The 16,474-nt window shown below is 33.0% G+C and overlaps 1 protein-coding gene across 4 annotated transcripts; it reads left to right on the forward strand.

The window, feature by feature from the left end:
* Positions 1,400-10,486, forward strand: LOC105178225 (probable rhamnogalacturonate lyase B). 4 transcript variants are annotated; one of them, XM_011101651.2, is made up of 17 exons: positions 1,401-1,673; positions 1,752-1,843; positions 5,017-5,092; positions 6,002-6,123; positions 6,259-6,312; positions 6,441-6,557; positions 6,658-6,777; positions 6,892-7,027; positions 7,250-7,420; positions 7,600-7,755; positions 7,838-7,944; positions 8,093-8,183; positions 8,273-8,414; positions 8,620-8,776; positions 8,858-8,971; positions 9,040-9,166; positions 10,027-10,486. In XM_011101651.2, the coding sequence occupies exons 2-17, from the start codon at positions 1,764-1,766 to the stop codon at positions 10,285-10,287; spliced, it is 2,031 nt and encodes a 676-aa protein (XP_011099953.1). In that variant the 5' UTR covers positions 1,401-1,673; positions 1,752-1,763; the 3' UTR covers positions 10,288-10,486. The 4 variants fall into 4 exon arrangements, with proteins under 4 accessions (XP_020554637.1, XP_011099953.1, XP_011099952.1 ...); XM_011101650.2 differs by having other exon boundaries at positions 1,401-1,843; XM_020698978.1 differs by lacking the exons at positions 8,858-8,971; positions 9,040-9,166; positions 10,027-10,486 and having other exon boundaries at positions 1,400-1,843; positions 8,624-8,766.

The following is a 16,474-nucleotide window of genomic DNA, read 5'->3' on the forward strand; positions in this document are numbered from 1 at the left end:
TTATAAGAAAAAAAATATATAATGATGTTAATATCATTCCACATATATATATATATTGCATTTATCCCTTAATAAATAAAAAAAATTATATACATGAAAATATTAAATAAGGGGTAGATTTCAAAAATTTATATAATGTTTTTTGTTAGTGTATGCATTTTTCGTCCAAATTTTAACGGAAGGGTATCAGGTATAAAGAAAGATTTTTCGAAAAAAGTGCAACTATAATTTTAAAATTTCTCTGAGGAAATGTATAATTTTTCATTTTTGAAGGAGGTTTAAGTATAATTCACCCAATTTAAAATTTATAATTGAAATTCATCTCACTAATTGTTTGGCTCAAAAAATGATGGTGCTGAAGCAATACATTTCGGAACAAGCAAATTTTGAACTATTCCAAAAATTCAAAAAATTGTTCATACAGTGATTGAAACAATGAAATTTTGTGACGAACGATGGCCCTCACAAAAATAGTTATCATTATTAATTAAGATGATGTGCGAACGATCTGCAACTTAATACTTTTATATTTTGAGGATTGTTTGTAATAACTTAAGCTCTTAGCAACTTTATTTATTTTCTTTTTGAAAAAAATCTGAAAATTTTGATTTTTTTTTTTGAATTACAGTGTATACTTTTAAACTATTCTTGTATATTTTTCATCCGTAATTTTGGTACTTTCCACTTTTATTCCTAGGGATTCTCAGTTTTGATATCGTAACTTCTAAAAAGAAATACTTTTAGTTCCATAACACATTTATGTTATATAACAAAAAATAGTACGTGGTCATTGAGCCTTTATACTTTTGGTCTCATATGTTACGAAATTCTCATTTATGTTCCCATAATTTTAAAAGTAGCACTTTTGGTCCTGTGCACTCGACAATGACGTGGCCTTTTTCGTTAAACATTTAATGAAAAGATGTCATAGGACCAAAATTGTTATTTCTTTAAAATTAGAGACCAATAAAGTGAGAATCTTGTAACTAATGGGATCAAAAATAGAAAGAGCCTAAATTACAAGAAAAAGAATGCTATTTTCCCTTGAATTTATTTGAGTCAAAACTTATAAGTTCCTCCCCAAACTTGACTCCAACTTCATATTTTTTTCCCTTTTTTACTTTTATTTTCAAATAATACTCTCCAACATTTATTACAACAAAACTTATAATTTTGTGTATAATTTATTTCCAACAAAAAAATATAGATCACTTGTAAGAAAAGAATATCAGAAAACCACCAGCTGATTCCCCTAAACAACCAAAAGTCATTCTTGGTGCATAGATCATCACAAGAAACCCCCCCCCCCCCCCCCCCAAAAAAAAAAAAACCCATAAAGAAACGACAAAAAGTACGCTAATTGATGGAATTTTTGTTTCCCGAAAAAGTTGAAAAAATATTTACACATTCATATTCAAGAATGCTCTTTTGCATTCTCTCTCTCTCTCTCTCTCTATATATATATATATGTGTGTGTGTTTGGCAGTTTTGATTGCATAAAGTTCCTTGAAACGAACATAAACCTCTACAGAATTTGCACTAACTGTTTGCTCACAGATTCACATATTTGCCCACAAATTACTCTCAACCAATCTTTTCCAACACCTCAATCCAACCCCTAACCTTCATTACAAGAACAGCAACTCTCATTGCCTGCTTTGGTTTCTGCAGAGGTGAACTCTCAGCACAAATTATGTCTGAAAGGCACAATTCTTGAGTGGTAATAATGAATGGTTGATGGAGAGGTGCAGGTGCTGAAGAAGATGGGGTGGAATAGAAGCTGCTGGCTGGCCATTCTTCTCCAGTTCTTCTTGCTTGCTCAATGTGCAGTACACAGAAGGCAGTTAAGTTTTATTCCAACCTTAATTTGTGTTATAATATGTTTTTGTATATGTTGTAGAGACTCTTGCTTAATTTGGGTTTAATTACCCATCCTTTCTGCACGAACCCTAATCAAATTTGATCCGAACTCGATTTGAATTAAAATTTTTAAAAATATAATTTATATATATGCATGCCTCATGCATAGGGATAATTCTTTACTAAGATAATATATGTGTGTGTGTCTGGTTCAAGAACTAACATAATAAAAGATGAATGCAGAGACCGATCAGTCTCGAGAAGTTAACCTTTTATGTTTGATTAGATTTATATATGAGATTTCATACATAGACAGGACATGACCAACCTAAAATTGGAAATTGTATTTTTTATTTGAATCATAGGTTCAGTACAATTTGTCTTAAAGTTTCATAATTCTCATTAATATATAATTTGTTAAGGTCCAAAAAAAAATTGATTTTTACTCTTTTTCGTCATATTTTATTAGTATATTTATCAAAAGACACGTCAACAACGACCGCGTGCCTTTCCATCGAAGTACTAATGGAATATGATGAAAATTCAAAAAATAAGATTTTTTGTAACTTATGAAATTATTAATGAGAATTTCATAATTAATAGGTTGGAACAAAACAAATTTGATGATTGCTGCTCTTTGGGATCTAACAACAGCAGCAACCACCAAATCCCAAGACCCGTGCTAGGTTCCAACTTCCAAGTGTCTTGTGTGTTTGTTTTCAAGACATCTGCCCCTCTCCTTCCCTTATACCCTCCACAAACGAGAAAATTATAATTTTAGTCCTAAAGTACAGGATAATTAATTTATATTATTAATCTCATATTTTTTAAAATAATTAATATTAATCATGCAATTTAGAAGACGTCGCAGTATTACTGCCACAGTCAGAAAATTGTAATATTTGGGATTAACTTTGTAATATTCGGGACTAATTTTGGAACTAACTTTGTAATATTTTTCAAATTGTGGGACTAATATTGAAACAAAAAGATTAATTTTGTCATATTTTCTTAAAGTATGGAACTAATATTACAATTCACCGTTAATTGAAGTCGAAATTGCAAATTTCTCCTCCACAAACATATTTTGGTGTGGAAAAGAGCTCTCTCTCCCTCACATGTACAAATACATACACACATGAAAACACAGACATACGCAGGGGTTTGTGTGTGTGTGTTGTAGGTTGATGGTCATGGATAACAGTGGGAGTGCAGTAGGGGTATGATTATGTGGCAGGGAAAGTTCGAGAGATCTATACCCCACAGTAGCACTCCCGTGATCACCACCCCAACAAAACTTCAAAAAAGCCCCATTCCTCTACATTCTCACCTCTCAAACCGCTTTCCCACATCCAACCCCTCTCCCTCTCTCTCTCTCTCTCTCACACACACACACACACACTCACACCACACACCACTTTTATTTACTTCCAAGTTCCATCCAGCCGTAATTTTGAGTATTAAAGGAAAAATTTCAATTTAAATTGGGTTTGGTCCAATTTAAATTAATTATATTACAAGTGTAATATATTTATGACATAATTCGTATACAATTTAAAAAAAAATGATCAATCCAATAGTAATTGTGATAAGCAAGAATTTTCCGGGTACTAAGAACATTTGTTTTTCTTATTCCTATGTATAATTTAGGCACAATTATGAATATTAAACAAGGAAATAATGCCTACTTATTCCTTAATCCATTCCCATTTTTTTTTAATTTTAGAAAATATATTTATAAATATAAGATATTTATTAAAAAAAAATAATATTATTTTAGGATCACATCATAGAAAATATAGCACATCTATACATGTTGTTTATTAAGTACGAGAGCGTTAAGAGTAACTATTTTAGTTGGGGTGCGGACTAAATTATTTTTCTATGAGTATGCAGGTTTTTGGTTGATGCGCATATTAATTTATTTATTTTATCTATGTTGATAGTTATTTATTTTATCTTTTTTTAGATTTAAATAAATGAATATAATAAAATATTTAAATTATGCACACACATCGAATATGCGATTCGATCATTAGTATTGAATAAAAGCAACAAATGATCGATTTTTCTTATCAATAATATATGTATATACACTAGAAAAAAATGACTATTGGCTAAAATTTTAATAGCTACGGACATAAAATCTGGGTAAATAATTTTTATTGACTACGGTTAAATAAAACCGATACAAAATCATAGATTTTTCACCAAGAAAAAGTTATTTGCCATGGCTTTTAGTCATGTCAAATATTTTAGCCACCTTCGTAGATACCACGGTCAACAACTGTTGCATGGCCGTGGTCAATGACTATTTACTAGGGCTATTTTCTTTTTAACCATGAAAATTAATTATGGTTAACTGTTGTATTTCTTTGTGGTGATAGATATATAAGGAGTGATTTTGCAAATACTGAAATAAGCACTCATCAACTTATTGTTGAAAAGAGCATTTTTGTTTCACGGTTTCTATTTTTTGAACAGTTTAAATTAAGTTGATCTAACAGACTTTTACAATTTATTAATAAAATTATAAATATTAAAATTTGTTTTTTCAAGCACTCAAATTTTAATTTTTTTTTAGTTTTTCACTTTTTATTTCAAGTGCTTTCAATTTTTACATTGTTTAATTACGACTTTTGCTGAAAAGTTATTGCAAACAACAAATTAGCGATTTTAACTTTATTTGATGGAAGTGAGAGAGACAGACATACTGTGGTTAGTTATTGATGCAACCCGTGAAATTCTGCCTTTTCGTACTTTTACGGGCCTTCAACTCTCCACGTATATGTGTTGGGTGGGATTCAGAAGCCCACAATCCATTTTTATCTCCACTTTTCGTGTAATAATTACTATAAATTCAGATTATATATATATATATATATATGTGTGTGTGTGACTAAGAAAAGAAAAAATATAATTTAGCCCCCTGTAATATTGCAAATGTGACAATTTAACCCCCATAAAAAATTAACAATTTACAGGAGATAAATTGCTTTATTTTAAAAAAATACAAGAGAATAAATTACTATTTTTTTCATAGGGAATAATTTGCACATTTACAATATCATAGGAGTAAATTGCATTAAATAGGACTAAGAAATATGCAATGTTATGTACTATTTATATGTTTAAGTTTATTTATTTCAATTGCAGAAGGATTCACAAGAACAGTACTAGCGACGATGAGAATTATTACCCTCCAGTCCAGTTGCATTTATTGGAAGACCATGTAAAGTCGCATTTTAATTATTTTTATCACTCCTTTTTCCCCCTTTTCTTGTGTATAACGTCTTTATATATATATATATATATATATATATAAATATGCATGCTTAATTATCTTATAATGATCTCCAAATAATGGGTCCCTTTTCAAAAACCTGATAATAATATTCCTCTGGTTTAATACTCATCGTTTTGTTAATGGAATTACTGTGATAATTAATAATAAAATACCTGAGTATATGCATGGATTATTTTCTAACAAGAATAGTTTTTAAATAATAGAGATAATTACCTTCTCTTCCTTGAAGTTTGATTTAATTATGCATAGACCTCTCTGGTTTGGATTATTGCGTCTAGTACCCCTAAGGTTTGTTTCTGTATAACAAATAAGTCCTTTCGTTAGTCAAAATTCACAAAATTTAATGATATTAACAAACAATTTGACCCTAAAAAAAATAAAAAAATTGGATAAAAATTCATATTTATCCTGATTGACTTATTACTTATTTACTTTAGGTCAAATAAAATTTTTTATGACTAAATTACCTTTACATATTTTCGCATATTAATGCATGTGAGGAGGTATAACTTCACCATTATAAAGGTAGTTTAGTCACAAAATATTTGTTTGACCAGCAAAAAATCAGTAATAAGTGAATCGAGTGTAAATATCGATTTTCATTTAGTCTTTTTTCTAATATCAACAAATTCAGTGAATTTTGATTAACAAAGGAACATACTTGTTAGAGGGGAGCAAACTTTAAAAGTACTACATGTAATTTTAAAAACAACATGAGGTTTACTTGTAATTACACAAAATCTCATATCGAAGGAGTGTTATAATCCCTAAATAATATTGTGACATTGTTATTTTCAGTTGATTTTTGGCTTAAAATGCACACTTTATTTGCAGGTGGTATTGGACAATGGCATCCTCAACGTTACGTTGTCGACTCCCGGGGGCATGATCACCGGAATAGAGTACAATGGAATTGATAATTTACTGGAGTATGAGTACAAAGAAAACAACAGAGGGTACACTATTTTCTACCTTATGCATGCATGTCATTTTTAACTCTTGAAATGTTCAATTATTTAGAGCTATGGTAGCCAAGAATCAGTTCTGGACACCCTATTTCTTACAAGTCTTACGATTCCAAAACAATGCAGGTACTGGGATCTCGTCTGGAGCAAACCGGACCATCAAGCCGACGTTTTTGACAAGTATGTTTGACTCTTACGTTTGTTGCCTTCCTGTGTTGCTTCTTCTCTTGAGAAGCATTTGTTTGCAGAACGAACTAGAAACCGAATCTATGAGCTCATGTCGTTAACTGAGGTGCGTTTTGATCCAGGCTTGAAGGGACCGACGTGTACGTTATAACAGAAGAAGATAACCAAGTCGAGCTCTCATTCGTGAGAACATGGGATTCTTCATCAGACACAGGACTCCCCCTTAATATTGACAAAAGGTGCATTGTAAGTCTTGATCATCGCCCCGTTTTTTGATCATTCATCAAGTTAGATTGATTCCCTTACCTATAGCTAATAACTTCCTGATATATTCTAAAGGTTTGTAATGCTGCGTGGTTGCTCGGGATTTTACTCGTATGCAATTTTCGAGCGATTGGAGGGTTGGCCTGATGTTAATATCTCGCAAGGACGAATAGTGTTTAAGCTTCAGCACAATCTGTAAAAACAACACACTCTTGCTCTGCTCTATGTTTAGTACTTAGCTTGAAAAGAACTACATAAGTTCAATCAAGATTTGCTTATATATATGGCTTTGTGATATTTAATGTTTAGGTTTCAGTACATGGCGGTATCTGATGATAGACAACGGATCATGCCGACTACTCATGACCGTGAGAAAGGTCTAGTTCTCGACTACCCGGAGGCTGTTTTTCTAACAAATCCAGACAATTCTTTTCTTAGAGGAGAGGTAAATTTTGATGCGTATAGGGTTAAATGCAACATGACCCTTTATGAAATCACTAATAGAAAATCGAATCTCTGATGCGGGAGTGAGTGAGCTTCTTTTCTAAAAGTTCAGGAGTGGTAGTTGCTCTGGTTTGTTTGTTTAGAGGGTTTTGTGCCTATTACTGATTTTGCAGGAGCAATAACTATGAAATGTGATCACTTGATAATGCATGTTATAATACAGGTTGATGACAAGTACCAGTATTCGAGCGACAACAAGGACAGTCGAGTCCACGGGTGGATATGCACTGACCCCGCAACCGGATTTTGGGTAATCACTCCAAGCAATGAATTCAAAACAGGAGGGCCTGTCAAGCAAGATCTCACTTCTCATGCCGGTCCAATTTCACTTTCCGTATGTATATTCCATTGAACATATATCCACAATACTTGTTAGAAGTTGGAACATGAGCACGAATGAAGAGCTTAAAATCAGAAAAAGACCAGTTACATCTACGATCGAGTACAACTTTATTATATCAGAAAGAGGTACAATTTCTGGATTATGTACTAATAATAGAAATGTATATGCAGATGTTCTTCAGTACTCATTACGCAGGGCTGCCTTTAATTATAGAATTTCGCGATGGTGAACCATGGAAGAAGGTCTTTGGCCCTGTGTATATGTACCTAAATTCAGTTCTACCTGATGAAGATCCACTTACACTGTGGGCTGATGCCAAAGAACAGGTACTGGTGACAATTCTATTGGATTACTTGCATGAAGATCTGATTTTCTTTATCATCCATTCTAACATTGATGTTCGCTCAGATGCTCCTAGAAACAGAAAAGTGGCCATATGATTTCCCACTCTCGGACGACTTCCCATACGCTGATCAGCGGGGTACAGTGACCGGCCGGTTACTGGTTCGTGACAAGTATGTTCTTCTCCCTTGCTAAATTCAGTATTCAAGAAAAATTGTCTGCAAGTTTAATTAGAGGGGTTAAATCAATCCATACTCCTGTGGTTTAGTTAACAGACTTCTTGCTTCAAATAACTAGCAAACTTTCATATATGGATTCCAGTTACATCAACGAACGGCTTATAACTGCAAACGGTGCTTATATCGGTTTGGCTCCTTCAGGCGACCCTGGATTTTGGCAAAGAGAAAACAAGGCAATTCATTGATTCTTCAATAAAATAGTAGTTCAGTTCTTCACAAGGTCTCGATAAATATAACTAAAGTTGTTCGACTTTCATTACAGGGCTATCAATTCTGGACAGAATCTAATGCATTGGGGTACTTTGTAATCAAGAACATTCGAGCTGGGAACTATAGTCTCTATGCTTGGGTACCTGGATTCATCGGTGATTACAAATATAACATCCAAATCACTGTCCTGCCAGGTTTGGACAAAACTTTTAACTTGTGATGACTATACATATCATAATACATGTTTTAACCTTTGTCTTTGTAATGTGATGAAGCGTAGTATATCTAACGGTTAATTGCATTTCACCCCCTCTCAGAACACTAATAACCACAAAATTTCATATTACAAAGAAACAACAACGCAATTCCTGAAACATGAAATGGTTACTTTTGTGTAAGGAAGCAAGATAAGGCTCAGAACTCTCGTGTATGATCCTCCAAGAAACGGCCCTACTCTGTGGGAAATCGACATTCCTGATCGTACTGCTAGTGAATTCTTTGTGCCTGATCCGAACCCAATGCTTATGAACCAATTATACGTGAGCCAGCCCGACAAGTAAGTACTTGTTCTTCTGAGGTATGTTCTGCTGCACTCTACAAAAGAAATGTGTTGATGATCTTTGTCTGGATTCAACAGATTTAGACAATATGGTTTATGGGATCGGTACACAGACCTCTACCCTGAAGATTTAGTTTACACAATAGAATCCAGCATTTATCAGACTGATTGGTATTTTGCTCATGTGAACAGGTGATTGTTAAATATATTTTTCAGTTGTTTAAATTTTTGTAGTACTGGTTCTGACCTTGTCAGTGTAGGAAGGTAGACAACAAAACATACGTACCGACCACATGGAAAATTGTGTTCGACCTTACATATGTGGATGAGTTGTCAAATTACACCCTCCAACTCGCACTGGCGTCAGCTAACGAGGCTGAATTGCAGGTAAACTTGAACTCTTTTCAGTATGTTTCTTGTCAGGTTAAATGCAACAAAAATTCTTGTAAAAATAATGATAGGCAAAATGAAGAAAAGGGTAAGGTGATAGACCCTCTGAACTTGGAAAAGAGGATAATATATACTTTTTGAAGTGAGAGGCAGTATGCATAACAAAATGCAATTTTGGTCCACTAATTATACAAAGGTGGAACTTTAACTCCTGTACGATTTGAAAATTACAATTGAGGATTGTAATAAGAAGAAATGGCATATATTTAGATCAAATCTTGCCAGAAAAAGTTAAATTGGTCGGAAATGATCACATGCCTTCCATGTGATTTAATTAATTTGGCACTTTGTAATTTTTTTTCCACCACTTTTACTGATGTGGCATGAGGAACGCAAAGGGAAAAATGCAATTTTGTCATAACTATAGGACGTGACACATTTAGTCCAAATGTCATTAGGGCAAAAATGCCACATTAGCAAAACTGATCGAAAAATTAAAAATTCTCGAATTAAAGGAGTCACATGCCAAATGCGCTAATCTCCAGTGAATTTTTCATTTTTCAGTGACATCTAAACTAATATACTAATTTTTTTTAATTATAGTCCTCAATTGCAAATTCAAATCGGAGAACCGAAAGTGCCACCTCCTGTAATTATAGAACCAAAATGCATTTCTCCTGATAGTAAGCTTCTTTCTCAAAAGCTAAGGAGTTGTCTTCTTGCCTTTGTACTTTTCAAGTGTATGTTGTGTTATTAGTGTGTTAATTAACCCATTTATTTCATTCCATTTTGTGTCTTGGATATAATAACTTTTATTTCGAGAAAATAAATTGATCCTTCTATTTTATAACGTTTAGGTTCGGATCAATGATGAAACAACAGAAGTGCCTCATTTTACTACAGGCCTCATAGGCCGGGATAATGCAATTGCAAGGCATGGAATTCATGGATTATACTGGCTATATAGTGTCGACGTACCAGGTTCACTGCTTGTCACCAGTACTAATACAATCTTCTTGACTCAATCAAGAGGTTTGAGCCCTTGGAGAGGAATCATGTATGATTATATCCGTCTTGAAGGACCATCATCGAATAATCAAACTCAAAAACATAAATGAAATTATTTGCTTATATATATATATTATTTTTGTGCATGTGGGTTCGTAATATGCTCCAACTTATAGGAGCTAGCAGGAATTAGTTATACTTGTATTTTTTATTGAATTTAGGTCTAGTTTTGCTACTATTGTTCCACTTAGTGTTCTGAAGGAGATCATGTTGTACATTATTTTGTAATTGTTATTATGAAATGCTAATTCGTACCAACAAAATTATCTCATAAATTGGACGCTAATTTAAAAGTTAATTTATATATTAGATTGAAAATGAAAAATAGTGTTTATTTGTCCCACGTAGGAAGAATGAGGAATTTAGTTGAGTTTTGATAAGTATATATATGTATATATATATATATATATATGTGTTGGGGTCCTAAGAATTAAAATAACTCGTGACTTGTAACACGATTGGAATGAGATATAATTTAGTTGATGGGTCGGGCCTAACGTCAATTAATATGATTCACTTGGAACAGGATACCTCCCACAAACACTATTTTCAAAATCGACAGAATCAATCTGTTCGACCGAGAATTGGTCATGTGTCCGACCCTGGTCAAGGCCATAAAATTGGGGCCTATCAACCCAATTCGAGATCGAGCCCAATCAAAAATCAGTACAAACAAAGCCCAATCTAGTCAATTTAGATAATTATTTTAAAAATTAATGATATGATAAAATATATATTTCACTAACAAATATAGTAAAATATATAAAATGAGAAGCAAAAAAATGCCATGTTTCTCCAATCTTTTTTGAATTTTTTTTATAAAAAAATTATATGAAGGCAAAGATTGCTAAAATATACTATCCCTATAGAGTCTGAAACAGATAGATTATGATTACCAACTGGAACATCACGAACTTGAATACCAAAAATCTTAGTAAATCCTAAAAATGCTTGGGGGATCCCACTTATAAAAAGACTGATTTTTGGCGAGGGACTCATACAACTACACTTATGCGGATACGAACACTGGTGAGACTGCTACACGAGGGAATGCTCCTACCATGACAAGTTATAGCCCTATAACTAACCTGTTTATTTAATCAATTCATATATAATGTATTTGGGAGCTTTCCAATTTTAAATTTTTGTTAGTTAATTTGAATGTTAACTTAATTTGCTTCCTTAAAGAGATCTGTGCCTTTTTATTGTCAAATTATTATAAATTGTATTAATTTATAAATTGTATTTATGTAATCTATTGGTGTATAATGTATTATATGTTATATGTATGTATATTACAATGCCCGCATCAATCGATTTTTTTAATTCGGTTGGACTAGTAACCCAATAACTTGACCGGTTTGATCCCTGGTCTAGTTCTGAAAACAATGCTTACAAGACTTTTTTTTATGTGAATCGTAAAAGCGGTGCGTAGAGAATTGCATTTAAGTCCACTAGGAAATGGTTATTTCCAAAACCCCATTTGAGAGGGATGGGTTTTCGCAAAAATAATGGAAGAGGTTAAGGACTAAAGACAAGTCCTTTGAACTTAATATTACTATAATCTACTTACTATTTTTTCGTTTTATTGAAAAATGTCTAAGAATCAACTAACTTCAATACTTGATGCTAGTAAATTTGATAGAATAACCTACAACGATTGACTGCAAAATCTTAAGATAGTCTTAGATTTTGAAAACCAAACTTACATTCTGAATATTGATCTTCCTCAAACCTTGCCACAAGGGTCAAATACTGAAGAATGCTTGGCGTTCGAGAAGTTGCATGCTGACCACCGGCAGGTCCACAACATCATACTAGTCTCGATGACCAACAAGATTTATAAGCAGTACAAAAGACCGGATGATGTGGGTCGAGTATGTTTGAATGCAAGAAGTCTGTGCGGTCCCGAATTAGTGTGTTAGATATGCTGCAATGAAGTCATTCTTTGGAGCTAAAGTAACTAAAGGATCATTTGTATAGGAGCATGGAATGATGATGCTATCCCTTATGTGGGAGCTCAAAGCCCTCAAGCTGATCTTGAAAAAGAGACGTACAATGACGTGGTCCTTCAGTCTCTTTCTCCCTTATTCTACGCATTTATTGTCAACTGCAACATGAATGGGCTTGACAAAAACCTTCATAAATTGATGAAAATGTTGGTCTAGTAAGAGACCACGATTGAAAAATCTACAATGTCAGTACTAGTGAGAGAGATTTCGAATTTTAAAGTGAAAGACAAGGATGTTGGAAGCCGAAAAGAGAAAGAAAGCTAAAACAACATCAACTGCTGCTAGCACTTCGAGTGTTGATCCTGTTACACTACAAGGGGGAGGTAAAGGAAAGAGGGAGAGGGTTGGCCGGTCAAAGATTCCAAATGATATATGCATTAACTACCATAAAAAGGACATTGGAAGATAGAGTGTTGTAAACTCCTCTCCAATGAAGGGACATTTGAACTTGAGTAATAACATGTTTACTGTTATACTTTTGGTATTAGATACCAATTATTCGTAATCTGCAAATGGTTTGGAGGTTGTGATAAAAAGTAGAAAGCTAAGACTAACGGTCCTAAAGCTTAGCAATGATCGAGATGTTGCTGCTGCAAAGGATTGGGACTTGTTAGGCTTATCATAGCAATGTTAGGATAGAGTTTGATAGGAAATTATTTAACCTAGCATGATCAAAGTATATTCATTTTTTCATACAAATTTTACATCACGTACATTTGATCAATAAAAATTGTTTTACTTGACAAAGAATGACTATTCTTGTCTGCTAAGTTGGATACACAGCTGTCTTTATCCTATAATTCGATTATGAACACTCAATATCAAATGAGTAAAAATGGATAATCAAGATTAACTTACGGATTTGACATCCATAGGCTAAAATGGTTTCCTCTAGTTAAGGATGAGGAAATTGGAAGATTCAAAAAGTCCAACGATAGACATATTGAGTTGACTAACTTACAAGTTATTTATAAGAAAGAAAGACAGTAAAGCTCTTTATTGGACAAAGTGGACTTATTAAATGGTCTATTAGATTGGATCCAGTTAGACATTTGTAGGTTACTGAATACACAGGGCCAAAGTTAAATATTTTTTAATGGGATCAAAAGGGGCTTGTATCAAGAGGTTCATAAGTCTAAGGACCTTAGGTAGGTTTGGGAATTAGACTTAGAATGGTGAACCAAATTGGCTATAAAATTACACATTTTTCAATGGGATCAAAGGGGAGTGTATTTGAGTGGGAGTTCTTGAATATTCAGTTGAGAATGGAATCTTCTTGAAAGAACCATTGTTGAGTGGTAGCTAATAAAAGAGAAATTAAATCTTGTTGGATTTTGTTTAATCGAGTTTTCACTGAATTACCTTAACCCATCTAGACATAGACTAGGAAAAGATTGCAAACATGGCATTTCCTGGTAGTCGTGATCTAGTTGTCGTATAAGATATGGTTTGGCAAACATGTTTCTTAAAGTCCTAGAGCATATGGGAAGGTCTTGCATAGGTCAAGGGACTAGTGGGAGACAAATCAGACTTCGAGTCTGATTTGTGCAAGTTTCATATAGAATAATACAAACATAATTTGTAATCGGCTTAATTCCACTAACTATATTTCAGTTCCTCGAGGGATGGCCAAAACACCTCAGATACCTGAATGGTAAAGGCCTCTGAATCGATCCGATCAATTGGATTATGATAAAAATAATACATAGAGAAGCGATGTTGGACATTAGGTTTGGATCAACGGCATGGAGCCGTAAGATCTGTCATGAAACTGAAACTAGGTTTGAGATTTTGTGTAACTGGAATATTCATTTTGACAAGCTCGTATGGAGTATGACTCGCCCTGTAATGGATTTTAGGGTCAGTCGAAGTATACTAGTGTTTTAATTGTTTAGTGTGTAGTGTCTTATTTATTTGGAATGAATTTAAGATGTTGGAAAACATTAAAGCACGAGCATCATTCACGCAATTCTCCATGAAATGAGTCGGATTCCTACATAGAGAGTTAAGCTGTTCAAGACTCAACCACGAAAGATTGATGAGAAAGCTTAGATGTTTGATATCTCCTAAATCTTTGCTAGGCAGCATGAATAGATACCATGATGTTCATCATAAATTCAAATGTACGGTGACTTTCGAAATCGTTTATTAAAAGGTTTGGATTGAAAACTACATCAATTGGATAGATGTGATGCCTAGCATGACCGAACTAGTAGTTGCCTTAGAGGCTAATGACTAAGTTAGGACAAAAGCCACGGGGCTTGAGATCTCATCACAAGATTCGGTAAAAATTCTTAGATAACTACCATCTGCAGGTAGTGATGGTAAGAATAGGTGAGGGACCGTTGACCCTGTTGCTTCAGTAGAAAAATATAGTAGACCTACAATACTTAGTCGGTATCGCAGATTGCTCATGCTTAGAAGGTTCTGAGTTATACGGGTAATTGGTTATCAGGTCAAGTGGGAGATTGTATAGGTGACGAGAAAGCCAATTGGAATGATTGTTGTTCATTGATCTTTCTCAATGTATATTATCCAGATGAATAGAGTAAGTATTCATTATTGACTTATATGATTGTTGTGCTTACTATTTACATTAAATGATGTTTCAATGTCGTAATAAATATCCATAGATCGAAAGGTCAAACTCGTGGAGTTGGTTTGCGCATAGGTTGGCTACTAAGAGACCAGCTCTTAAGGGTTGATTTGAAACGTTCCAAGTCGATGATCTCAAGACAATGTATCTCAAGACAATGTATCAAGAGTTTTATTGTGACTTGCACTAAGTTTTGTAGTGCCATGTTTCATCGGCGGGAAATAAAAGTCGTCTATGAAATTTTAGTGAGTTAGTTGGCAATGTAGTCGACTGACTGAACTGACTCATGTGAATCGTCATATGAAAACCTTAGAGGATTGGACGGTATGACTAGAACTTCCAGCTCCAATAGTAGGAAATTAGTATTCGGGCTTGAGGAATCACGATAGTCGCATACATACCAAAACTGTATCTTGAATAGAACCTTTGAGACTTTTAGACACACACACACACTCTTTATATCTTTGTGTGATTTTATTATTTTGTAGGGATAATTACATTTAAACCCCCTCACTTATTGTCTTTTGACACAAACCTCCCTACCTTTTGAAAAACTACAAAAACTACTTCTGGCAGCTTTTAAAATCTAAATTGCCCATGTTGACTAGGTCAACCTTTAAAATAATTTTCAAGGACAGAAATGCACTTAGGGTATTTCTGTAATTATCAAAATATAGAAGCGGTATCAAAACAATATTTATGAAGATGAGTAATATGACCTATATTTTTTTTTATTTTTACCAATTTTTAATTTAAATTTAAATTATTTTATTAACCTTTTTTTATTGAATCTCTATATAAAATTGTATTTTTTAATAACTAAAATATTAAATTATTTAATTAATATATAAATAAAATTAGTTAATAGATTATAAGTCTAAATTAAAAAGTTATGGCACTTGCATAAATTATTTAAAATTATTAAAATTAAAAGATTAGTTGTCCTCTATTTTATTTATAGCTAAGTTTTACTAAAATGAAAATTTTCTATAAATCTAAATAAAATAAATTAATTTATTTATTTAAATAGGTGAGGGTGTAAGTTTAGTCGTATTATATTACAAGTAATAGCTATTTATTTTATAGTCCAGATACTGACTTTTTCTTTTTCATTGTGTTGAAATTCTTAAACTTTTATAAATCAAATTAATAAAATGATTCATACTGACCGATTCGATTCATTTGCGGACCTATATTGAGTCCCTTCATTTGACCCCATTTTGGACCTGATCTATTTTGGACCCGATCTATTTTGAACTCGACTCAACCACCCCATTTGACATCCGTAAATACAGATTAATTTGTTCCAATTTTCATCAGAAACCCACCATCATTCAACTTTATTCCAAATTACTTGTTAGTATATATAAACAATTCAATAATATTACATTATGTAATTATAGAATTATAATGGATATCATAAAAAAGTTAAGAAATGTAAATCGATTCCAAATTATTCATAATCCTGTAATATATGTAAATATATATAATATGTACGTAATCTCATTTTATGGATGGATGCATTCGCTTGGTCAAAGATTATACTGCCCATGTCTGTCTTAATAACTCCCTGTCTATAATCAATAAGTCAAATTGACCATTTTTCTTTGCTGAATACAAATAATTTGG

Source organism: Sesamum indicum, linkage group LG15 (assembly GCF_000512975.1).
Source record: "Sesamum indicum cultivar Zhongzhi No. 13 linkage group LG15, S_indicum_v1.0, whole genome shotgun sequence".
Lineage (NCBI taxonomy): Eukaryota > Viridiplantae > Streptophyta > Magnoliopsida > Lamiales > Pedaliaceae > Sesamum > Sesamum indicum.

Excerpts from the sequence above, each read along its gene's own strand:
- LOC105178225 (XM_011101650.2), top strand. The coding sequence starts at position 1,731 with ATGGTTGATGGAGAGGTGCAGGTGCTGAAGAAGATGGGGTGGAATAGA. Across the intron at positions 7,945-8,092 it reads CGGTTACTGGTTCGTGACAA|TTACATCAACGAACGGCTTA; the intron begins GTATGTTCTTCT and ends TATGGATTCCAG. Across the intron at positions 9,167-10,026 it reads CTAACGAGGCTGAATTGCAG|GTTCGGATCAATGATGAAAC; the intron begins GTAAACTTGAAC and ends TATAACGTTTAG.